Genomic DNA, 25,632 nt, shown 5'->3' on the forward strand with positions numbered 1-25,632 from the left:
ATACTAAGACAAATCAAACAGAATTTTCTGTTATAGGAAAAACTGTTTCTAGTCTTTATTGTCCACTTGAATCCATAATTCTGAATAGCAAAAGCTCAGAGTTTAGTTTAAGCAATTAAATGTAAATCCTGATGAAGGGCATTAAGGAGTTTAAAAATGCCCATTACCACTTTGGGCGAGATTTGAACTGGTGACCTAATGATGTGACACTTGACAGTTCTTCAACTATCTGTGATTGCAGAGATTTGCATCAGCAAATACTTAAATCCCAGGAGACAAAACTTCCTGGGAAGAGAAAACGTTAGATAAATGAAATCTTCAGAAATAATAGAAAAGATTCTAGATTTGTGCAATTTTAACAATCAAGAAAATACAGTCACTAGATTTCTATGAGTTTCTGGAAAATCCTTATTTTACAAATACATAACACACAACTTTGTATCAAAAGCCAGTAATGGCAAAGCTCAGCATTCACTACCAGACCAGGGTAAACATAGCACAGCCCAAGAATCTCCCTCATAGCTTTTGAAATGCACTAAAAATCAGGACACATTTTGTATCAAAATGTACAAATAATTTCACTTTGTGTCAATGTATTATAAGAAATAAATAAGATTTTCACAGTCTGTTCAACTGCATCACACCAAATATGCAGAGCGTGCTATAACATCTATCCTACCAGAGCTATTAAGGCCCTTTGCAATCCATGCAAGAGGACTGCAATATCCTGGTGCCATGCCTGCAGAGGTATGTGCAAGTCCCAGTGAAGCAAGTCCATTTCTCACCTGGTTTCAAAGAGGCATCAGCTGAAAGCAGCCATCAAGTTTCCTCTTAAAATGAAGCATCCTCTAATATTTTATTAGGTTGTAAAAACTTCACAATGGTACATCTGCCAGTGAGGCAGATGGAGCCAAAAGCACAATTAACAACTCCCATCAGAGGGTAGATCCTCTTTAACATTTTTGAAGTAGTACTGCGTACGTGCAGGTGCTCCATTTCATTGGAGAGTCTCCACACAAAGAAATGCCCTGATCAATAGCAATACCTTTAACTGCCCTGCTGAAAAATAATACTCCCTTGAATAGCAATCAGCCCCTCTCCCCTGCACATGTCAGTAAAGTCAACCACAACTGTGACCAATCCTACAAAATGGCTCTTGGGAAAAAGCATCTGTACAAACAGCTTTCTGCCTGCCTGGGGGATGCAAGTCATTTTGCTGGATTTGTTTTGAAGCTACAGATGTACTTCAGATGCCCTATGTTTATTCAAGCACCCTGAATAAATCAGCCAAAAATCTTATGCCATTCACATGAAGACAGTCACGTTCTCCAGTTTGCATCCAAGAGGTGTGCAGTTTAGGGCTTGCCAAGAAAAGTAGCTTATCATTGTTAATTTTAACAGTACCATACACAGCATTAAAATAGCTTCAAGAAAGGAAAGAAAAACATAATATAAATTACCAAGGCAGGTGATAAATCTTCTGAAAGCATCCAAAAAGATCACAAAAAAACCTTGTAAAGGTGAGCAGCCTGGTTTCATAAACATGTTTCTGATTAACCCTTCTGCAGCTTCTAAAAGATATGATCTCTCTTAGTGCTAAGCATGTCTGCCAGAGCTTGCCAAGGAAAGCATGAGCAAGCAGCTTCAAAGGCAGAATGACGTACCTATAGCAGTAAACCTTAATCCTCTCTGTGGAAACCACGTAACTGAACTTAGTCATAGCAAATGGGATTAGAAATTCTAAAACAAAACAAGGGGTTGAAGGAATTAGCAGTCATCCTGAGATCCTGTTGAAAATATTGAGCAACATTTAAAAACCAGCTGTTGTCAGAGTTGATAAAGGGGAAAGTAAAACAAACATCTTGCACAGGAAACCTTCAGCAGATAGGAACAGGAATAGGGTATCTGGGTTAGCCTAAAACCGTACACACTGACCCTAGATGGTGGCTTGGCAAAGAGCAGACGTGTCAGAGAGCACCCCAGCCATCACCCTTAGAAATTCAAGTGCACAGACCCCTAGCAAGAAGTTTCTGTGATTTGACCATAGGAACATGGCATTGATTGAAGCAGATGGTGCTCTGACCATCAGAGTGATTGCTTATGTGCCATATACTGGGGCAGAGTGAGAGTCTCTGGGAAGTGGTCTGGGAAGCATGGCATTATTCTTTCCACAGTTTATAATGTCACGCAAACACACGTACACAAGAACGCAGCAACTGCTCAAGTGACTGTCTTTGTCGTATAAAGCACACGGCAGAAATGCAGAGGTCAGGATTTCTGAGGCAATTCTCCAAGGAGACATTTAATGTGACTTTCTGAAGTTCCCCACGTTTCTTGCACTGTAACTTCCTGGACAACAGGACTGCCTGTTTTCCAGTGACCAGACCTAACCCAAATTACATATTTACACAACCCACATGAAATTCAGGTTTTGATGAACGTGTGTTTTCATTTTAGGACAAGAGCTGATTTTCTAACTCAAGAAAATCTTTCAATAATAAACCATGTCTGCACATAGGGTCAGGAAGCCTAAAGAGATCTTAAAACAACAATTTGTGTGAGTTTCCCTGGCCTTCTGACTGCCAAAGAAGCTTCATTAGCAAGTACCAAGTATTCAACTCCTGATCACTTCAACAGATAAAATAAAGAGAACACAAAGACTTGCATGAGGAAAAGGAAGGCAGTAGCAGGAACAAAGGAGACAAGCAAGGAGAGAAAAGAATGCCTTGAGAAAAAAAAGCAGACAGTCATGACCTAAGTGCTGATGAAACCTGCTCCCGATCGATATGGAACGTGACCATAAGGTACAAGCCCACAGTTCAATGACGGAGAGCATATTCTCCCTTTGATCATTCTCCGGTGTCAATGGAAACCCACTGGGGCTTGAACAGATACCAAGTCTTCGAGAGATGAATGTCTAACCTAGCACACAGGCCATGAATGAAAGCAGAAGTGAGTTTCCACCCCTACTCCCCAGGACTATCGCTTCCATTTAATGAAGTCTGAGTGGTCAGATTTCAGTGACTTCGCTCTACTTTCTGCCCAGACAGAAGGCTCTTCTTTCCTTTAGAAAGGCCTCCATGCCTCCCTCCCATCAAAATGAGAAGCAAACAGAATAAGATAGATACTAGGTGCCGTAACTTGCCAAGCAGTACAGCACAGGGCTGTCCAAATTTTCAGCAAGAGCAGAATGGCTGTCTTATCTTTCATTTACCATTGACACTGTCATGCGAGTCTTCTCCCTTGCAGCCTCACAGATTCCAGCAGAGCCCTCCAGAAAAGTGACCTTGCAGCAATACTCAACCACACACTATTACCAGGTAGTTCCCAAACCAAAGGTTATGGAAGTTTTGAGTGGCGAAGACTGGAACTGCTTATCTCAAGTCTCTGCAGGGAAAGCACAAAGACACTTGAGGATCACATTGTAGAACTCTTCTGAAACCTGAAAGGTAACCAGTCTGGTTACAGATCCAGAGAAACTGGGCAGAGATTTAGCTTCCACCATCAGGATCAACTAGTAGAGCCTCTTTGCTATGCTTGGACAAAAAATTAGAAGAAAGGGAAGTCCGGACATTTCACACTCTGTGCAGTCTCTTGAAAGATGAAAGCAAAGAGGGGATTTTTTTTGTTTAAGTACTTGCTTGGAAGTTCACGGGGGAAATAAAATAAGCCCTCTTAGCTTTCCTTCTGTATTTAGCCAAAGGCTTTCTCAGTATTTCCAGTGTTGCGAAATAGAAGACAGAAGAAAACAAATCTACTTTGACACAGAAGTGCCAACCAGAAAAAAGCCACAAAAGCTTGTATAAAAACATGCATGTCCCTAAAAACAGATGCACCTATCAAAGCATTGTTTAAAGCTTGCCCAAGTTAAGAGTCTAACTGAACTCTCTGTACTTGCTGTTAAGAACAATTTTAATCAAAGTAATAACCAGGATTCAACCCAAGAAAGAAATAATGAACTTGGCTTTAATTGGCTTGCGAGAAACCCAATTTGCAAATGCTACCCTTAGCCAGCTATTGAATATACAAGCTGATAGAGCCCAGAAGGCACTGTGATGAGTGACTTAAGTGGAGGCACCCTACACCCACTAACATTCCTGCTGAATGAATGTGAAATCTGCAATAATTGCTTTTATTTATCTTACTAAAAGCGTTTCTTGGAAGGGCTGGAAAAATTTATTTCAGATGGATTTTTCAGCTGAGAACAAAGTTGTATTTATTGTAATTATGCACTCTCCAGTGTGGCCCGCCTTGCTGAGAAAGAACATTAAATTCAGCTGCGCACAAACTCACGGAAGTGACCTTTTGAATGAAAATGCTGCAGCAAGAGACTCACAGAGCATTCTCACTAAATAATAACCTACTGTCTATGACTTGCAGATTAGTGCTCAGACCACTGATTTCAGCTGCTACTTACACAGGCACAAGTCCACATGAGGTCAGTCAGCTGAGAATAAATTGTGTTTGCTATGAACTACAATATGGAGAACTGTACTTGGGAAACTATTCATAGTCTCCAGTCCAATATGGTTTTATGAGCTTTTATTAACCAGTGTGGAGCAGCATAACCTTGCAAGGTATCTTTTCTGCAGGACACCCACTGTTTCATTTAAGTAAGAGGATCAAAGGATTTGCCGACACAAACTGGACAAGCTGTCACTTTAAGTGATAAATGAACACCCACTGCCCATGCAGAAGTACCCTGCTCTTTCTTTGCAGAAAGGCATGAGGATTATCTGAAACTCTTCTGCTGTACAGAAAGCCCAAGCACTTGAGGACAGAAGCAGGTTAGCACTAAAGAATCAGGAAGTCAAACTAGAGGTTCATTTAATCACCTAAATGAAAGGTGCAATGTAAAATAGCAAGAGATGCAAGACACATGCTTGTTAGGAAACAGAGGATGTCTTTTTAGTGTGCAAATATAAAACATCTTCTTTACAAGCATAAGATACTCTTTCCAGAAAGGCTGGGTATCAAAAAGCATCCCATCCTATAAAGAAACTTAGGACAGATGTCTGAGCCTTCCCAGGAGCTGTGTTGCTGGGTAGTCAAATTCCCCTGCTGCCAAAGAAAGCCAGGCAAGCTTGTGTGCTGACATCCACATCTCAGGGCAACCGGAAGCCACGCACTCTGCCTGCCCACCCCAGCACTATCCTGAATGGACAGAACCTGTTGACAACCTGCTCTGGGCTCCCTCTCCCCCTTCACTCTCCAAGGCAGGCACAGCAGGGTCTTATGGCTTATGGCCATCTGCAGATTTTGGTATGCAGTTCAAAAGTCTAGAAAAGAGACTACCTTGTTTTCTAAGCATCTGAGGGTTTTTCAAGCCAAAATGCAACTACAAAATAGTTTGTGCTGCCAGTTTGGGTTCTGTACTACCTCTTCAGATTCTGTGTTTGCATTTCAGCAAGCTCGCTCTCATCTCACAGCTCTGCTCACTGAACCTGCTGGTTTAGTCCTAAATCTGCATCTCTGTGTGCTGTTGCCTCCAAGGGGGAATATGATACAAGAAGTTCAACTTCAACTACAGAACCAATTAACTGAGAGTTGCAAAGAAGGAAAAGGTTTTACTTGGACTTCTCGTTTTCTATGCAGGAGACACAGCACATGTGATTTGTGAGGTGCACAAAAGCTTGATCCTTGTGTATTTTCACATGTTGATTATTTACTGTAATGCTTTCCATCCATACAGAAGAACGGTCCCCACTCAAGGACAGAAGAAGAACAATCAAACTGTATCTGAACAATTAGGTAAAGTTTGACCATAGTACTTGAGGGCATTGAAAACCTTTGGACCGAAACCTTGCAGAAGAAAACCAGGAGTTTCTTGGTTAACAATTAATAATTTAGACCAAAAGACTCTCATTCAGACCTCCAGCTGAAGAGGGGAATTACACAGTATTTATACACCTAGTACCACACAATGTCCCAGTATTTTGATACAAAACACACGACAGTTCATAGTACATTCACCATTTTAATGTCCCCATTTTAGATTAGAAATGTGACATTACTTTCTTAATATCGTGGTAAGCCAGGACCAGAACTGAAGAGTTCTTGCAAAAAAGTACTTGTGTGTCAGAGGAAGGATTCAGGAGCACACTGTGGCTTTTAAAAATCATTACTTTTTACAATATCTATAAATTCACTCTCAAAAAAGAAAAACAAACAACCACCCACAAAAACCCCAACAACTAAACCCAAAAAATTTCATTTGAAAACTATTTTTTCCCCATCATTTACCTTTGCACTAATCCTTCAGGTTAAACTATCAAGACACTTCACCCTCAAGAGCCCCCACCACTGCCGAATATGCAAGATGCCGCCTATCAGAAGAGGGAAAAAGCCAACAAACACAGAAGCACTGTAAGACCTGTAAATGAACAAGTTAATGGGTTGAATCAGATAAGAGTGGTATTTTTAAAGCCTATTTCTTTAAAGAGATTAGTTAAAAGCATAAACAAGTTTTACCTTGCACCCTGTCCTGAAGGAAAGCAAAGTGCTTCAGAAGTGCTGGCAGGCAGCGCCTGTGTGAGAGAAGAGCTCCCACAAAAAGGATAAACAAAACCTAAGGTCATCCATTTAAAAGTCTGTCCTTACCTGTAAAAAGCCACTAGAACTTAAGGTTTTAAGATTTGTAAAATTAACTTTTTCTGTATTAACAGTGTGGTATTGGCTACCTCAACAGCAGCAGCTCAGCTAGCCTTCACATTTACACTTATGCAAGCCACATACTTTCATGGACACAGATTCACCCTCCATTTGCTTAGTTCAGGAAGATCAAGGTGCAAGTGGCATAGCACCCAGCAGGCCACTGTGAACATCTTGTCTAGTGCCATTTTCCTCCCCTGCAGATATCTAGGTTCTTAAGCTAAAGCCAACTTGTTCACTGTTTCCATACACAAATTTAGTCCTGTTTTATTAAGACACACGGAATATATTCAATCTCTTGGTCAAACTTCTAAAATCTTTTGAGAGCAGGATCATAGCAGGAGAGTTTTGGTTCCATGCTGCTAGATAATATGACATAGACAAGAAACCGTAAGTGCCACTCTTCCTGTTCCCCAAAGTTTATCTGTTCTGTTAGAGGTTGTGAAAAAAGGTTTGTCTGGGCTTCATCCATGCAAAGAACTCAGCAAGCCCTTACACTTCATATCAGCCTGAAGTTACATGCCAGCAAAGGTGAAACAAGGCAACAACAGATTTGTCTGGTCCCTTAATCTAAAGTTTTCCTGGCACAACACTTCTCAATAAATACACAGCATGCTGAAAGTAAAGGAGGACTGCTGCTTCAGCTAGGCCATCTAGAGAAAGCAGACTACAGGTTTCAGAATTGAAAACAATACTATGAAGAGCACGATCATTCCGGACTTCCTCTTCCTTCATCTTTTAATGCCAGGCTGATCCTCAGACTCCAGTCACGGGATGGGCTGAAGGGCACAAAATGGGTCAGAAGAGAAGAAAACTCCTGACTCTTGCTTCCACAGCCCAACGGCACTCTGGTGGTTTAGCATTAATACTCTGGAAGCACAGAGGTACAAGGACAGAGTGGAAAAGCAAGAAACTTGGTAAAACAATGAGCCAGAAACAGGAGAACAATATTTCATAATCAAGTATGTGAGATGCAAACATTTCTAATGAGACGGGTAGCAAAAAGGAGCAAAACAATGAGACGGAAACAATACAGCTAGGAAAAGGAGAGGAAAATAAACCAAGAGTTTTTATTTTTGACACTGCAATTTAAGACAGGCTTTGTCAGAGTCCAAGTGCTAAGTGTCAGTAAATGGGGACAATCAGCAATGACAGATGTCTGCAAGCCTGTTTTATCTAAGCTTCAGATCACAGGAGACTGGAGAGTCAAATGCAGACTGTGAAGTTTGCTGCTTCTAAAAAGACAGAAGTCAAAATGACAAGGTAATGTAAAGGCAATGCAATACACATGCAACCCTCCTCCTCCTCCTCTTCAACATTCATTACTTGAAAAGCAGTCTGCAAAGGAGAAAGGAAAGAAGAAATTCATCACGCAGGAGACCCAGACATGAGCCATGACCTTGCATTCAGGTAGCTGCATTAAATGCTTTCCTAGCACAGAGAAAACGTCTTTCAGATAGTGTCTGAAGAAAAGTCCTTCCTCCCACCAAGGGGGGGACACTTTTGGTAATATTCCCAAAGCAATTACAACTGATACACAGGATGAGATGAAGTCAGCCCAGTATCACAGCCTTGAAGACATGCTGCCTTCTAAAAAGGTTTTGTCCAGTCTTTGCAACACCCCTGTACAATGACCACCACCTCCTCCAGTCTTTCCCCTCCCTCTTGGCCCAGACTGACCCCAGCCACTGTTTAACCCTTTCATTCCACATCAGTCACTCCTAATTCATGTTTAGCTCAGCCAGAAAGCTCAAAAAGGTGCTTTTGCAGCAGGTTGCAAATTCTGTGGGACTAATTTTCTGCCCACCACCAGTTAGACAGATATCACAGGGGATATTTTATGCAACAGAATGGCCTGATTCTCTGCTGGAGGCGTAAAACATGCCACTCCCATGCCTTCCTGTTGGTCACCATCCACTACCTGGGATTTAAACAGGATCCCACGTAGAGGTTTTTAAAAAGCCATGCAACTACTGATACAGTATTAACAAATAAAAATCTTATTACAAAGAGTCAGGAATACAGCGCTTGGCAAGGGCAAGTACTTCTGCATATTTTACACTCTTTCCGTATCAGGCTTGTGGTGTGACTGCCACAATTACACCATTGTTTGACTGACAGCATTATCCCAGACTGTCTTGATTGCGAGCTCCAGTTCCATATTAAGTAAAAAGAAGTCTCTTGTGGACAAGAGTCCTTGACCTGCTGGTCACATCTATGTGCTAGGACATGAGAGAAAAGAGTGAATCAGTTCTGCTCACTAAAAAGCCTCAGCACAGTCTGCTGGCATGCCATTAATGTCTGAGTTTCCTCCCTGTTTCCAACAGGCAACACTCATCTTTCACACAAGGGAAGCTCAAGACGGCTGGTGAGATTCCCGGCAAAACACACACTTCATAACTGTTCCTACAGCTTATCAGCCTTTTCCCCTTCAATTTGCTGTTCAGCCAGCAGGAGACAAAAAAGAAAAATAAGAATAATTCTGTAACCAGCAGAGCTCTGTAAGGCTGACCTCCCATTAATTTGTTCCACAAGGCTGATTGACTTTGCAGGCTAGTAAACTGTGAGCTGCAATTGAAGCTTTTCCAGAAGCTAGGGCATATATCAAGTCAGTCAATCACAGACTCATAAATTTCCCAGCGCTTAATAAGCTCACAACTGTAGCTTCTCGCTCAGTGATGCTTCTCTGGTTTTTGCTGTTGTTGGGGTTTTCTGGTTGGTTGGTTTCTGTTTGTTTTGGGGTTTCTTTTTAGGTCTCTGTGCCTATTTTCAGGAATTCTGTTGAAATCTTGTGCATCTTAGAGGCCTCTTCCTATCAAATTTGGCTCCAGGACTTTCAGAAATCAGTATCTTAACAAGCTCCCTCAGCCTCAAGTAGAGCCAAGACAGGATTAGGTTTTGCGCTTTGATCATGACCCCTCACAGATCTCAAAAATACCCACAAAACCAACTAAAAATTCCCAACCCCAAACCCCCAAACTAAAAACCCAAAAAACCCTAAAAACCGTGGACTTCTACTCTTGAGTTGTCCATCACTGCTTTGCTCACACCAGAACCAGAGATGAAATAAAAACACATCACCACTAAAGTAATAAATTTACACTTCATAGTAATGCAGAAGATGAAACAGGAAAGAAGGAAGAATCCTTTACTGCTAGCACAGCTTTCCTTTCTTGAGGCAATTGCTTTTCTCTGCTTGTCCTAAGGACTGCACTCAGCATCCTGAGGTCTTGAACTGCCATGAGAAAAGGAAAGGTCTCTGTTTTCCATTCTTCCCTAAACCCACTACTCCACAGCTTGTCAGTACTGGTAGCTGCTCACCATACCCACCTACACCTCTCTAAGTCATTATCAGCAAGAAGCCAGCAGCATTCTAAATGGCAAAAGCTCTGCCCCCTGATGCACTGGAGATTTCTTCCATGTTCAAGTGGTGACTGCTAGCAAACTTTCAGTGCACTGTCAGTGGCTGGATTTGTTGATGCTGATGCAGAAGTGCTTGTGAAGAAGGAAGAGTCAGGCAACGGCATCTAAATTTCCTATGCAACCCAACTCTCTCATACTCTTTCTCTTTGGACCGACCACAGGCAATACCAGTTGAATGGATACTGACCAGTGGAGAAGGCCTGCAAACCAGCAGCACCACAAGCTGCCTCCACACAAAACAGTCTCTCCTTTCTGTCTGTTCAGAGCACAGCATGCCAGGGAGCACTGGCCACACTGACATTAAGTGGTTCGGTCTGCTGCATCACGCCTGGACATGTTCCTGTGTAACCTGCTCTAGGTGGCCCTGCCTTGGCGGGGGGGAGGGTGGACTAGACAATCTCCAGAGGTCCCTTCTGTGATCAACTCACTTGGCACCCAGCAAGTCCCCTCATGCAAAGTGCTCCATTACAGATGCACAAGCCATTGCATAGACTGTAGCAGTCATCTAAAAATAATACTGGGGGCAGTGATCCCACTGATAATCACATCATTAGAGGAGAATGAAGCTCCTCCTTATCCAAGCAGATAAACAGCAGGTCTCTGCAGCACCTTGAGCCTTTCTCTGCAGTCAAACAGTACGTGCGAAATCATGGAAAAAGCATCATCTGTGACTGCCACGCCAACACGCTTCCTGTCATAGGCAAAGTATGGGCATGCAATTCCTGCTTGGCAGCGTTCTCTCTCCAGCCAGCTGTTATTTCAGGCCTGTTTGTTACGTGCACTGTTCACAGGCTCAGCCATGCAGGCAATCGACTGTCAAGCTCTGCTGCCACAGCACCCAGATGCTGGCATCTCAAAACCTGTCTTCTTACCTGTGGGCTTTTTAATCACACAAGATAGCAGGGGGAAGGAGGGACTTGGCCTCCCCATCAGCATCTCTCCATTAAGTCATCCAGGAGTACATTCCAACACTCCATGCTTACATTCTTCTGATTTGGAAGAACAGACCAATACCTTGTGCAGCCAGGTTCCCCCAAAATTTGCAATGAGCATCTCTGCCCTACCATGACTTCCGAGACTGCCACCAGCCCTGCCTCAGAGACTGCTTTTGAAATGCCTCTTGACATAGAATCATAGAATCATAGAATAGTTAGGGTTGGAAAGGACCTTAAGATCATCTAGTTCCAACCCCCCTGCCACAGGCAGGGACACCCCACACTAAACCATGCCACCCAAGGCCTCATCCAACCTGGCCTTCAACACCGTCAAGGATGGAGCATTCACAACCTCCCTGGGCAACCCATTCCAGTGCCTCACCACCCTCTCAGTAAAGAATTTCTTCCTTATGTCCAATCTAAACTTCCCCTGTTTAAGTTTGAACCCGTTACCCCTTGTTCTGTCACTACAGTCCTTGATGAAGAGTCCCTCCCCAGCATCCTTGTAGGCCCCCTTCAGATACTGGAAGACTGCTATGAGGTCTCCACACAGCCTAAAGTGCTTTCCCCCATATTGCAAAAACAGCAGCACAACTCTGGCAGGACCAGCTTGCCCAGTCACTTTGAATTCACAAACCCCTCAAAGCAAATGCAAGACAAACGTACAGCCAGAAAATCACTAGTGAAATACATTAATAAGCTGTGAAGATTCCTATGCAGCTAACCAGAAAGGGCAAATTCTTATTCTGCAAAACAGGGCAGCTCAAATTAGAGGAACACTCCCAAACCCATTACCAAATATGCATGTTGTCAGGAAACAACAAAAGGCCATGTGTAGCTCAATGTTACTAAAAATGCAGGACATGCCTGACAACGAGATGTTTGTATAGGCACAGCCACGACCAAAGGGCACAGCACAGACAACACTGGATGGAGAAGCAGGCCAGAAGATAACTAGCCCATTGCTAGCTTTTTGCCACAAATTAATGTCAGTTCAATCCTGCAAATCCTCTCAATATGACTTGAAGGGGAAAAAAAGGCTAAAAGAAAAGGTGGGTGGTTTGCATTTACTAAATATACTGCCCATTACCTCAGAGGATGTCCGCATGTTTTCACGTTACAAAGAAACACAAACTTCTACCTATATTAATGCCTTTCTAATACTGCAGAAAGAAAGAAGGTGAACTTCAACATAACACTGGGTTAACACAAGCTGACAGAGCTATAGAGAAGAGTGCTCTGTTTTGCCAGCAGAAAAGTAACTGCTGAAGAAGCTTAGGAGAGCAGCACTTCCAGGAATCAAAGCGGGTTTATCAAAGAAGGGTTTATGGGTGGTTTAGCCATTGAAATGTGGCCAAACACGGAGCTCATCCGTCCCTTCGTCTCACTAGGAGGGCCAATGGTGGTATCACTACTTTGGGCAGCACCCCTGGTGCCCATCAGCGCCACTGCTCAGGGACAGTCAGCACTGGATGCTGCCCCTAGCTGGACGAGGCTGACCTGGCCTGACCCTGCCTGGCTCTTGAGCCTTGGAGGATGGAAAAATCCCTGACTACACTGAACAATTCTGGAAGATAAAACTTTCCAAGTCCCCTTGCAGCACAGCACAACAAAAGCTGCCTGAGTTTATTCTTAAGATAGCGGTTTTTGTTAATTAATACTTGGAAGGTGGCAAGGACATTCTCAGAAAGGCAATGACATGTCCCAGTCACAGAGTTGCTTTGACTGTCCTGAAGGAAACTGCTCGAGGCTGCACTGGACACTTTCCGACCAGGCTTTCCATCTGCTGCACAGCTGCAGAGATGGAAGGAGAAATTCTCACAACATTGTGTGTAACTGTAAGGGAAACTCACAACCAAAAGCATTTTAATCAGCAGGAAAGCGTGCTATACAGATGAGGCACCGGAGCTCACGGTGCTATCATCACCACGGTACAAGCAGTGCCTAATCCAATCTGCACAGTTATTTAGAGGTCCCTGTTCTGAGCAAGTACAGGACGTACTTTGATCTCTGCTGCCTCCTGCCAAAACTGTGGAAATTAGCAAGCCAAAAACCAAGTCACAGACAAGATATCATGGCAAACAAAATACATCCTACAGTTATATGAGCAGCTATTTTCCTGAAGGACCCCAATGAATTTCAGGAGAAACAGAAGTGCAGTTGCAACTAATTACCTTTACCTTAATTAAAAAAGTTGTCTTAAATTTACTGATGAGATGAGCCTCTCTTATACAAGGATAATTGAAATTTTGCAGTTCAATTCACAAACTACCTGAAGTGATGCTCTGCAAGGGCCCAAACATAGCCATACTCTTGGATGAAGCCTGGTGACTCCATATTGGTGCAATCAGAGTTGTGGTCACAGCTAGAGGAGAGCCTTGGGCGGAAACTCTTTTACAGAGGTGTTAGCCACAGAGACAGTCCACTGAGTTCTTTCTTAAAGCAAAGAGCCATCCTCTTTGTCACATATGATGAATCATCCCTCAAGTCACAGTACTCCAATCAAACTCTTTGAGACAAAATTGGTCTTTATAAGAGCATGCTTCTGGCAGATTTTGGCTCAAAACCACCTTATTAGAGACAGAAAGATGTTGCAGACTTGTCACATAGTTAGCATTCACTTAAATATCTTGTTTTTAAGAAAAACAACAGTTGAGAAAACTATGTGATAATTAAGCTGCAGACAGATGCAGATGCATAGTTAAGGCAGTCAAATAACCTTTACTCTGCCCTGCAGATAAACTACAATAGAAAAGCGATTAATCTTCAAAGCTTTTCATTTCAAATCTGATCAAGCTGATTTTAAAATAGATCAATTTCTTATTTCCTCACTTCTTTCTCCCTCAAACCAAGAGGGGAGCGCACAGCTAAGGTGTGCGGCTCAGTTGCAACTGAACATGGCAAATGCCTTCTTTCATGACATTTATCCTGATTTTATTACATAATTGCAGTATTTCTGCCCATAATCTACTGATAAATGTTTTTATTCCTGTCAATAGAGTTCTGTGCTCTGATTACAAGTGAAACTGCAATGAATACTCATGGAGACAGTTGAACAACTTGGACTCGGTATGCTGATGACCTAATTATCTTCATTGTCCTCCATCCACCATCCCAAACAAGTGTCAGTTAAAAGGAAAAGTCTCTGAAGATCCTAGGCAAGCTGGACTTATTTTAACCTGGAAAATCAGACCCTCCTGCAGAGTACAGTGTGTTCTCAGGAATGTTTGCTCAGTGCAGCTAGCAGTACAGCTCCACCTCCTGAATTATTTAGAGGACACATTTCCTGCAGCACCTCCCAGCCTTAGACCACCAGGTCCGTGAGGTAGTTTATACAGGCGAGAAGGTGTACACCCTGAATAGTAAGCTCTTCCCAACAGCAGCAGCAAGCAGGCCATGGCAAACGTCTGCAAGGTAGATAGAAGTAGGCAACAGTCCCTAGAAGCAGCAAGGGCAACAACCATCTGGAGAGGACAAGAGGCAAATGTTGTCAGGGTTTCAGCTAGAAACACAGGAAGCCTCGGTGAGATCTTCCAAGTCCAGCACTACCCCACTGCAGCTCCTCTCTACAAGCCCATCAGCTCTGAGGAAATCACACTCCAAGGCAACACCAAGAGAGATAAAGTTTTGTTACATGCTCATTTTTTAGATCCTACATTACCACTGTCAGTTTCGAGTGGGTAGCTGTCAATCTCTAGTATGCAGCAAGATAATACCAGACTTTTGACAGACAAAGTCTACATTTAAGATCTAAAATAAACTGCAAGAGTTTTATATAGACAAACTATGAAAAGAAAATGAGTAGAAGATGTATCTGTATCTAAGTGCTTTAAAGAAAACGTAGGTTGCCAAAGCTCTTCTCCCCCAATCTCATGTGTTGTACCACACACAAGACGTGTTATTTTAGGATTATTTCTGGTGCATTGACTGGAGAGGATACCCACAAGTCACGTATGCAACTGTTCCACAGGCAACCTAGCTGTATGATTGCTTCCACACCCTCTTTTTTCCTTTCCTCCTTTCTACTTCCTATTCCTTTATTCTATCAGCTCCTTCACTAATGCAGAAGCCATACAAGGCAGGGAGCGTCTTTCACAGTCTTCAAAGCAGGTATGGTATTTTTATGAGCATGTAAAGGGTTCAACACTTTCACAGCTTCTGTCCAGATAATCCTACCACCTGACCACTGCTTGCAGCTGGAATGCCGCAACAACCAGAGAGCAAAACAGATCTGAGATGTGCTTCTATATGTTTAGTTTATGTACCTCAGCTTGCAGATGAAACAGAGCAGGCACCAAGACTTCCACCTGGTAAAGGCAGTTGAGGCAGTGTGGAAGACACACTGTTCAACACAACCCTGCACCTGGTTCCCTAGGGCAGCAATGCCCAACCTTAGCCTCAGCGCAGCCAAAAGAGATTTGGGATGGCACTACCAATAGGGGATTACACAGCTTTTAAAGTAGATCCAATGCTCTTAGCATCCTGAAAAGACGCCAGTAATACAAAAGGGAAATAACATCTGCAATCTTAGGCAAACTCCTCAGCAAACTTCAGCAGAAGCATTGGGAAATATTTCAATGGAAGCCTTCCAGAAAGGGCACTCCCCATCTGCACCCTTGTGACATTAAGCACCGTGCAACCCACAGCTTCTGTGACCTGCAGTCACACAGCAGCACCTCACTGGCTCAGACCTTCAACAAATGCAACCTACCATTTGTACCTTATAAGTAATAAACCATATCAAACCAGAAGTCATCCTGTTTTGTCTGTGTTCTACATAGGGTGAAAGAGACATTTGACTCCACAAATAATAAGATCCAGGTCATGCACAGGTTGCTTGGCCTAGTACAGTCCTCTCCAAGTGACAGTAAGCATACATATATCAAGGCGGGAGAGGTCTACATGCACCTACACTGGGGAACCCAAGAACATCACTGGTGATTTGAATGGTACACACTGCAGCACAGACAGGAAACAGAGTAAAGAGATGAAGAGAGAATCAACTTTATTAAAACCCTTTCCAGGCATGAAGAAGGTAGTAAGCGGGTGGTCAGAGCATACAAAGATAAGGCCTTGCTCCCCTCATCCCAGCTGACACACGCTCCCTTTTCCTTCCCTCTGTGCTAAGGCTTGCGCCAAACCTCCCCACCACAGTTCCTGCCATGGGCAGACCAGCTCACCTGGCCTGTGCAGCACCAGAAGTCCCATTTCCCCACTGACCCTCTGGCTAGCTGCCCCAGAGCCACCCTCAAGCTCATCCCAAACCTCCTCCAGCCCCATCCCCTCTTAGGACACCTCTTCCCTGTCACCACCCCAGGAAGACACACACTGCTCCATCCACAGCCCCCAGGCACCTGCCAGCTCAAGCCTCTGCCCTCACTATGGCCACCTTCACCACCATCTCCAGTCAACCACCACCAAGCACCTTTCTTCCTCACCCTGCAAGCTACTCTGCCATACAAAGCACCTCGAAGAGGCACTGCCACCTGCACCTAGATCCTCTACAAACCCTCTCCATCCCCTCAACACAGAAGCAGCCCCAAACTCCAGTCGCTGCATCTCCTGCAGCTTTCCTTCACCTAAAGGGCTCCCCAAACCTCAGGCGGGCCCCCAAAAGCCTCCTCCTCGAGCCCCAAGAGCCCAGGCACCCCACTCCTGCTCCTGCCCCTGCCAGCCCAGCCTGACCCCCTACCCCAAAGGCCACGTCCCTCACCACGGAAGGTACAGACCCTTGCGCTGTCCCTCAAGCGTTCAGGCCCTCCACAGCCTGTATCCCCCAGCCTCACGGACACAAAACCCCCAGCACGGCGCGAGCCCAGACCCCCCCAGGCAGCCCCCCTAAGGCAGCCCCTACCTGGGCAGGCTCCACGCTGACAGGCAGCCCCTCAGGCAGGGCCTGGAACAGCAGCAAGGCCATGGCGGCGCGGAGCCTCCTCGCCATCCCCCCCCACCCCCCGCTCCCCGCCTCCCCAGCCCGACTGCGGCCCGGGACGGGAGCCGAGGGGGCACCCCGCGCCCCGGCCCGCCCCCCCCGGCCGCCTATTGGGTGGACGGTGCGCCGCTTGGCTTGCTATTGGCTCAGCGCGCTGTCGCTTATGGGCAAAACGGGAGGGGCGGGGCCTGCGCACCGGGAGCTGCCATCTTGAGTGTGGCGCACCGGGGAGGGAGTCTGGGGTGGGGCGAGCTGCCATATTGTGAGTGGCGGAACTGCCTGGAGACGGGGGGAGCTGGCAGCCCCTTGGCGCTGCACCCTCAGTGCAAGCACCTCTCGGGGCAGATCTAGGCACTGCAAAAAGGGGGTTCACAAGCCTGCTACAGTGTCCTGACACCCCAATGGCAGCCAGACACTCATCCTCCATTCACCTAGCCACACCTGGCTACCATGATCCCTGCTTGGTCTCCTCTCCAGTGCACCCATAGAGCCCCAGACCCAAGCGGCCCATCTGGATCTGGGAGTTTGACATGGAGAGGATGCTAAAATGATAGCAGCAGCATGGGGCTGGACTGGAGGTGCCTGGCAGACAACCATATGTTGGTGTCAGCCTGGTCCAGAGACAGCAGCAGCATGGAGAAGTGTCTCACCATGGCCAAGTCCCAGCATGTCCCCACACTGCAGTCCCTTGCCCAGGCTTGCACGCCTGGGAGAAGAGAGGACACTGGCACTTGGGGTTAATTCACAGCTCAGGGGAGATAGCCTGTGTTTCTGGAGCAGTGGCAGAGGCTTTCTACACTGCCTCTCCCTGCACATCAGGCTGCCTCCACACGGGATCAGACGGATGGGGTTTATCAGATGCTCAGATAACATGTTAAGCCAAAATAAAAGTAGTGGGCTTAGCAGCTTGTCTTCCACCCTGGCATGCTCCAGTCAGGGCAGTGCTTGGGGCACACCGAACCCCGCTGGTTCAGCTCGCCTGCCTGCGCTGGCATGGGCCGTCACGTGTTAACCATTGCAGGTGCACCCTGCTGATCCCTTCTTCATAGGCAGCCAGTTCACCAGCCTCCACCAGCCTTTGGGCAAGGAGCAGCCAGCCAAGCCTGCCTGCTGCGACTGCTGATGCTCCAGAGGAGCCCCCCAGCCTCCCATGGCTCCCAAGGCTCTGCTGCAGCACAATGTCTTCGGTCTGGTTATCATTTGAAGGGAGATTATAAACATGACATTTCAGCCATGAACAATTATTAAAGAAGCTTTATTCCTGTTCCCAGCTAGCCCCACAATTAGAGGCACAGCTGGGAGAAGGCACGAATTCAATGGGAGCACAGAACCAGTCCAGATCAGGTGTGACTCATTGCTGGAGAGCAATTAACACTTGCAGCTCTTTCCAAACAGGGATGAGTCCAGCTCTGACTCCTAGCAATGAGGTTTCCTTTGTATTGCAGCAATGGGAGATGGAGGCAGGCTGGCAGAACCACCCTTGGAAGCACAGGGACTTGGTGGCTGCAGCGTGGCTGTGACCCTTCTGCTCCTTAAGGAGACCAAGGTGTGCTGGGGAGTTGCTATGGTTTTAGGGAGTGCAGGAAGGCACTGGCTGCAGCAACCATCTCCCGACACCAGGGCAACATGAGCTGTTGAGATGACTTGAATCCTCAGGGGAGATGGGAGCTACAACCTGGAAACCTACAAACCCCACTGAGCTAAGCTGTCAGCTGGCATAAATCCATGTCAATCTGAAAGAGGGAATCCACCGCTATAAGCTCAGGGGGAGGTCTGGTTTGAGGATGGCTTGCAGATCCTCCAAGCCCAGAGCAACCTGCTTCCTCTGTCCAAAGCAATGTGCTGCATCATGCCCTGCTCCCCAGTGCAGGGGATGAGCTGGTGTGAGATGGCAGTAGTTCTTCAGAGGATCCCTCTACTCCATTGCCCTCCGGTATGGCTGGGGACAGCAATAATGCCAAGGCTTTCCCACTGTGGTCCCAGGCTGCTGCCCTGGCATCATTGGCTGCAGAGCCCTGTCGGGACTCGCTGCAAATGCAGGAAGGGTCAACAGCAAGAGCATGGCTGTCATGCACAGGGAGGGGCAGTTTTAAAGCATCACTGTGCTCCCTAGCATGTGAGAGGCACCTTGGACCCAAATACAGCCCAGACTGCTACAGGTGTCTTTCTGAAAGTGCTCAAAGCAGTTTTGGGTGTACAGTAAAGGAGAGAAAAGATGTCTTCTTGTGGCTTCTTCCCACTTGCAACAGGAGTGACATCTGTTACATTTCACGTGCTTATCTATTATTTTAATTGTGCATTAACAAGATATCTAATAATGCCCAGGGAACAGATTCACAAGTTTTAACACGTTTTCCTACTTTCTGCTGACCTATTAATTATTTCAGAGCTCTTATACAACTTTCTAGCTGTAACTACATGTGGTTGCAGACATTATCCTCTGCCTGTTGCAGCTTGGGCAGAGGCAAACCTGTTGTAGATACAGCTTGGCCTTTCAAGAAGTACATTTTGGGTTTGGCTGCTCTCTGTGGAAGTGGAGTGCTTAATGCCATAAAGCCCTTTTGCTGCAGATCCCATGTCTCCACTCGGGAATCTGACAGGTATCCCTGGCTGAAGGGATGAGCATGGGGCTCTCCAAGCAGCCACATCAGACAGCTGGTTAGAAACATGCTTATCCCACCAAGGGATGCTCACCAGCAAGAAGAGAGCCTGGATGCAGCTGGTTGAGGGCAAGGACTTTAGCCCAGGACTAGGCCTAAACTCTGGGTCTCCTTCTTCCAAAAAATAGGCTGCAGCAAACTTAAGCTGCTCTTCTTTGGGGTGCGAGAGGCCTTGTGGTAGACTCAAATTAGCATCATTACAAACACTGCCTGGCCAAGGAGACAAACAGCACCCATGAGTGTAGGGTCAGCCAGTGTCATCCCTCGATACCCCCAGTGGGATTAGTCACCATGAGCACAGCACTATCACCTCCCTTTGTCACTTGCCTCAGGACTATCTGCAGCCCCAAGAACCTCTCTGAGTAGGCTGCATGGGATGCCCAAGGGTTTCAGGGCAGGGCTCATGTCAGCCCTTGCAGAGCCTCATGGCTCTTCCTCCTTCTCCTGGTCCCTGTGCCCTCATCCTGGTGGCTGGTCAGTCACAAAGCCTGCACCCTTTCCTTTCAAGGTGGGCATGAGAACCATGCACCAGCCCTGCCCAGGGAACCAGACACTCAGACCAGCCAGAAGCAGAGCCCACAGCTGCTTTTAAAATTTAATTATTCAACCCTCCTCTCTGTCATTTTCAGTGCTGCCACTCAGTCTGAGTTAATGCCTTGCCAGCTCTGTAACTCTTGTGTCTGCTTCCCCCTGCCCAAAGCAGGCCAGAGTCAACTGTCTCCCAAAGCTGCAAGATCCTTGGTCCTACTGGAGACAGTAAGAAGTGGGACAAGGGTGATAGCTGGTTTTTGTGCTCAGAGGAATGGGTAGATTGCAAAAATTAGAGCTTAAAAACAAGTAACTGTTTCTCTCCTGGATTGTGGCTACGCAAAGAGAATAAAACCTGAACCTGAGAATAAGGAAGGCATGGTCCAAGCATTGGTCCCTCGACTTCGGGGTGTTCCCTGTGCAGAGGGGAGAGGTCCCTCTTGGTAAAAGACCACTGTGGTGGTGTAAGGCAGCAATGTGGTTTGGTTCGTGGTGCAATGGCAGAGCACCTGCTTTTGGAGGTAGGACTGCACTCTCAGCCCCAAGGGAGAGCCTGATGCCTCACAGGGCTGAGCCATGAGGCTCACACAGACACAAGGCTTCTTGCGCAGGGGTAGTGGAAGGCACTGGAAGTGCAGCCATCACCCAGAGGAACATGGGAAGGCAAGCACACTGCTAGCAGCAATGGGGGGACAAGCCAGAGTGCTGCAAGCTGGGCGCACAGAGCCAGATCCTGCCCCTCTGCAGGGAGGAGGCACCAGGGTGCTGGGCTGGGGCAGGGGGGCAGATTTGGCTGGACCATGCCTCTGAGCCCTGCTTAGGGAATGTGGGGCTGGTGGTGGCAGGAGGCTACCAGGAGGGGTGTGATGGCTCCTGAGGTAGTCTCCATTCACAGGCCCTTGTTAAAGTAGACATATGGCACTTTGTCCCCATGCTTGGTCACGATGCTGTCACGCAGCTCCAGCTCAAGGCTGGACAATGCAAGGGAGCTGTGGGGAGAAGGGACAGACACTTAGACCTGTCATCCTCCTCCATAGCCATTAGGCAGGTCACCCTCCCTCCCCAGTGATATGCAAGGTTCTCTGCAGTCCCTGGGATCTTGCAGGCTCACATCAAGACCCACCACCCATTCCTGGCACCCACCACACCCAGTGCTGGGGGGCAGAGAGCTGCCCATTGGCCTGGGGGGTCCCAATGCTCCCAGCACAGAGCTTGCAAAGCAGAGGAGGCATCATGCTCCTCCTGGGAAGGGCAGACATGACTTAGGGGAGGAGAAGGTTCCCAAGGCCCCGTGCAGGAGGAGGAAGCAGTGGGACAGGTACCATCTCTGAGGAAACAGGGCGCAGGCTGCTGGCACCATGAACAGGAGGCTGTGGGATAGAGAAGAGATGAGCGTTAGTTTTGGGGACTGCACGCCATTTGCCCCCTGGCCACAGGAATCTCAGCCCAAGAGGTGCTGACTCCAAATAACTGGGGTAAGCCCAGGCTGAAAGGCAAGCTGCTTTGCAATCCTTTGCTGGGAAAGAGGTCTTTTCTCAAGCACCCCTTGGAGCCGCGCTCCAGACATCCACAGGCATTTGAGCAGCGAGATACTTACAAGCCCCCACTGACAAGCACCTGCAGAGGCCCATGGAGAACTCGGATTCGCTGCAAGAGAAGAGCTGGGATTGAGTTCCTGGCTTTGCCATGAGCCCTGCTTACAGGGTAGGGAAACTTCTCCCCTCAAAGGGGCTGAATGCCCAATACCTCTAGAGTGCCACCAACCCTGTCACCCTTCCACAGCCTCTCCCAAGAGACTCTGGTGTACTGGTAACTTGAATAGGGGGCAAAGCAAGATAGGGTCTACAACCCCCTATTTCATCCCCAGCATCTCAGAGGCACCACAGGACCCACTGGCAAACCATGGCAGGAGAAACACGGGCTCACCTGCATGAAGGGGTATTTCTCCAGTCGCTCCATGATGATGGGTAAGATAACTAAGTGCAGAGAGAAAAGGTCAGGGCACCCCTGCAAGCCAACCCCAAAGGGCTGCCCCAGCAGGACCATCCTGCATGCCATGGCAGCAGCTAGTTGTGCTGGGAGCCACTGGGTGCTCATCACAGGGACCTGGCACAGGACTCCCATTCCTTTATCCATCCATCCCCCAGGCAGCATGCTCCTCATGCTCCCATCCTTTCTGCCAGGCTTCTGGCATGGCAAGGATCTTGCTGAGAGCAGGGGAGGGTGAAGTGGCTGGTCCCGGGGGTGTCCCCAGTGCAGCCCCCCACTCCCCTGCTCTGCACTCACTCATGCCTGGTGCTGCCATGGTGATCCTGGAGACCACAACCTGTGCGATGCCCTTCACTGCTGCCCTCTGCAAGCAAAAACAGCAGGTGAGCCCCTGCCGTGCCACACCCCAACCTGGACCCTCATCCCCAGACTCACCCTGGAGTGGCCAAGCTCGTTGTTGTCCTGGTCTGTCACCATGACCCCGTTGATGATCTCCCTGGAGGGGACAGGCAGCAGTGAGTGGGAACTGGGATCGATGCGTAAGTGTGAGGACACAGCAGTGGGGTGAGGGGGTACAAAGGGGGTCCCAGCAACCCCATTGCCCCCAGCCCTGGTCCCAGAGCACAGGGCTCCACCAGCCCAGGGCACCACAGTCCCCAGCCCAGCCGATGCTGCCATCTTCAGGGCATGGCTGCAAACTGGGTCTGGCCATTCAGAGGACAGACACCTGCCTGGGACCCACAGCCCAGCGACGGGACAGTCCCCCCACAGCACCCCAGCTCCCCACGCTGTCACCTGTGGGGACGCCAAGCAGCAGACACAGGTCTCCACATGGGCCCCATCTAGGGGGTCCCAGTGCATGGACACTGTGGACTGGGGCTTTCCCATGACCACAGGCAGAAGACCTTTGGATCTGAGAGATATTTCAGGCCAGACCCCAGAACAGTTATCCTCAGCCCAAAATCCCACTCCTGCTCCAGGCAGAGGCTGAGACACCCCACCCGACACCTTCCACCAGAGACCTGGCACCATGAATGTGCAAGACCCCAGCATGGCTTCCATTCTCTCACCTTCAGAAGGAGCTGGGTCCTTCAAGTGCCCCAGCCACGCGTGACACTTACTGTTGCCGCATCATGGGGATATTAACACAGTTGGCAGCAGCCACAGCCACAAAGGGGACCCAACGGGCCAGCAAGGGGGGTGCTCGCTGTGGGAGACAGGCTGGTGTCAGTGCAGGAGGGGAGGATGCAGCCAGCTCCCCTACTCATCCCAGCATACCTTGGTGCAGAGGTTGAGTCCCACAGCAGTGGCCAGGGCTGTACCAGTGGCTGTGACATAAGCCACCCCAATTTGCCTAGACAGTGATTTCCAAAGAAGGGAGAGAACAGAAACACCAACTCTGACTCAATCCTGTTCCTTCAGTGCCCAAGACCGGGCACAGGGGGTCTTTATGGAGCACAAAGGGAGTCCCAACACAGAAGGTGCCCATCCTGAGTGGGGGCACACTTACTTCAGTGAGATGGGGCAGGCAGCATTGCGGTTGGTGTAGTTGACGAAGGCGTTGAAGGACTGGTTCACCCACTGCCAGAAAACCACAGCAGGCATCGTCCTGCAGAGGGAAGGGACCGGGAGAGCACCTGAGGGCTGTCAGGGATACCTGACCTGGCAGGAGGGCAGCCAAGATGCCTTCAATACCCTTGTCATGGTGTCTCCCAAAGGAAACTGAGGCACTGCAGCAAAACCATGAGCCATTGCAGAGCTGGGAAATGATCCCAGGAGTCCTGTCTGCCACAGGGCTTTGGGGAGCAAAGGAGGTGCCCAGCCCTGTGGGGTGCTCAGCCAGGGCCGGCAGCCATCCTGCTGAGCTCAGACAAACCTTTGTCAAAGGGAGCGGCATGGAGGGGTCATAAGGGGACACAGTCAGCTCTGGGGGTGATGATGATGCCTGGGCTCCTCCTGGTGTTTCAGGGACACTGAGGAGGAGACACAGGGAGATGTGGGTCTGAGCAAGACTTGGGATGCAGGAGGGTGGAGGTGGGCTGGGAAAAGGGTGATCGATCAGCACTGGGAGAACTCCCATCCAGGCTGGATTACACCAGCGACTGTCAAACCAGTCCAGCAAATGGGGGTGGAATGGGATGGGGATCCACTGGGGAAGGCAGTGGCTGTCCCACACAGCCTCTTTGCGGGGAACAGGAGTGCTCACTCCCACAGCAGCCATTTCAAAAGGGAAACACAGGGAGCTGTTGATATGGGCTGGGGCCACTGGAGCAGCCTGGCCTGGGGGCACATTTGGTCCTCATTTTTGAGGGCTGTTATGATCCATGGAGCGAGAGCAGCAGCCCTGCAGGGCTTGGCCACATTAACCATTCCAGGGGCTCCAGAGCTGGGCTGACGTGAAGTGAGGCTATTCCCAGCCATGCTGGGAGTCAGGAGGACCTGTGATGCTTGCACCACAGGCTGTGCAACAGGGACAGGGTGCAGGGATGCAGGACTTGGCCACAGGACACAGGCAGGCACAGCAGCCATGGGCATGGCTCAAGCAAGAGCCAGCCTCAGAGGAGGCCATGCCTGGGCTATCGGGGACCTCTCCAGGGGCTGTGGGCTGTCAGGGATGTCCCCTGCCTGGCATCCCCAGGAGCTCACCGGTAGAACTGGAGCATGCAGCCGGTGAGGGCCATGCCCCCTGGCACCTGGAAGGACATCCTCCCAACGAGGTTCATCTTCTCGCCGCTGTCAGGGTGGAAGGCTGAGTCGTACAGCTTCTTGGCGTACAGCAGCTGCTCCACGCTGCTTCCTGGTGGCACCAGCCCGGTCCTGCAAGCCCAGAGACCATCGGGGAGGAACTAAGCAGACCCACCAGCACCTTGGATCACCAGGGCACAGAGTCCCGGGGCACCAAACATGAAAGGCAGAGAAACATCTTCCATTAGGGAAGCTTGCCCCAGCTTGAGACTCCCGAGAGAAGACTGGGAAACTCCCTCAAAATCACCTCTAATGGACATTATGTCCCAGTACATGCACTGGGGAATGACTGCTTCCATCTCTCTGCGGCCCTGCAGGGGGGTCAGGTATGGCCAGGGGGATGGTACCTGCCCCGCTGTACCCCTGCTCCTCACCTGCAGGCTTCCACCAGAATCTTGGCCTGGTCCAGGTCCTTCTCTGGCACCAGCACGGTCCGTGGGTCGGTGATGTTGAGGAAGTGCTTCAGGCGTCCCATGAAGGTGCTCTGGTCCCAGCGTGGGGCGTCAATGTTGAAGTCATGGGGGATGGTGGCCATCTTGGCATGAACCTGGGCAGGGGAAGAAGGCAGCTTGGGAGGATCCTGCCTGCCCACTGAGTGCGGGCCTGCCACAGCCACAGGAGTGGTTAACTGGGCAAGAGCTATGGCAGGTTTATGTTTAACGGAAGAGTTGGACTTTCAGCAGCCTTGAGCCCAGGAACCTCCTGCACCCTGCTGCAATAAGGCTGCTCTTTCGCATGCCAGCCTGCCTGTGTGGGGTCCTCTTCCTGA

At 48.4% G+C, this 25,632-nt stretch overlaps 2 protein-coding genes across 3 annotated transcripts in view; both read right to left on the bottom strand.

Moving 5' to 3' along the window:
• WBP1L (WW domain binding protein 1 like) overlaps window positions 1–16,963 on the bottom strand; it is a 68,366-nt gene extending 51,403 nt beyond the window's left edge. The window contains exon 1 of one of the 2 annotated variants that reach the window (XM_080621156.1): window positions 16,864–16,963. Coding sequence is in view for 1 of the 2 variants with exons in the window: in XM_080621152.1 (XP_080477278.1) it covers window positions 16,864–16,950 (87 nt within the window). In the remaining variant the exon portion in view is untranslated. The remainder of the gene's footprint in view (window positions 1–16,863) is intronic. The other variant, XM_080621152.1, reaches the window with a different exon arrangement.
• Window positions 16,964–21,018: 4,055 nt separating this feature from the next.
• SFXN2 (sideroflexin 2) lies at window positions 21,019–25,398 on the bottom strand (the record flags this gene model as incomplete). Its single annotated transcript, XM_080620889.1, has 11 exons — window positions 21,019–21,118; window positions 21,452–21,499; window positions 21,727–21,776; window positions 22,056–22,105; window positions 22,416–22,482; window positions 22,554–22,614; window positions 23,240–23,325; window positions 23,397–23,472; window positions 23,629–23,727; window positions 24,765–24,935; window positions 25,238–25,398. 11 exons carry the CDS (start codon window positions 25,396–25,398, stop codon window positions 21,019–21,021), a joined length of 969 nt encoding a protein of 322 aa, XP_080477015.1.
• Between the last annotated feature and the right edge of the window lie 234 nt (window positions 25,399–25,632).

The sequence above is a fragment of the Psittacula echo genome (genome assembly GCF_963264785.1).
Source record: "Psittacula echo genome assembly, chromosome: 6".
Lineage (NCBI taxonomy): Eukaryota > Metazoa > Chordata > Aves > Psittaciformes > Psittacidae > Psittacula > Psittacula echo.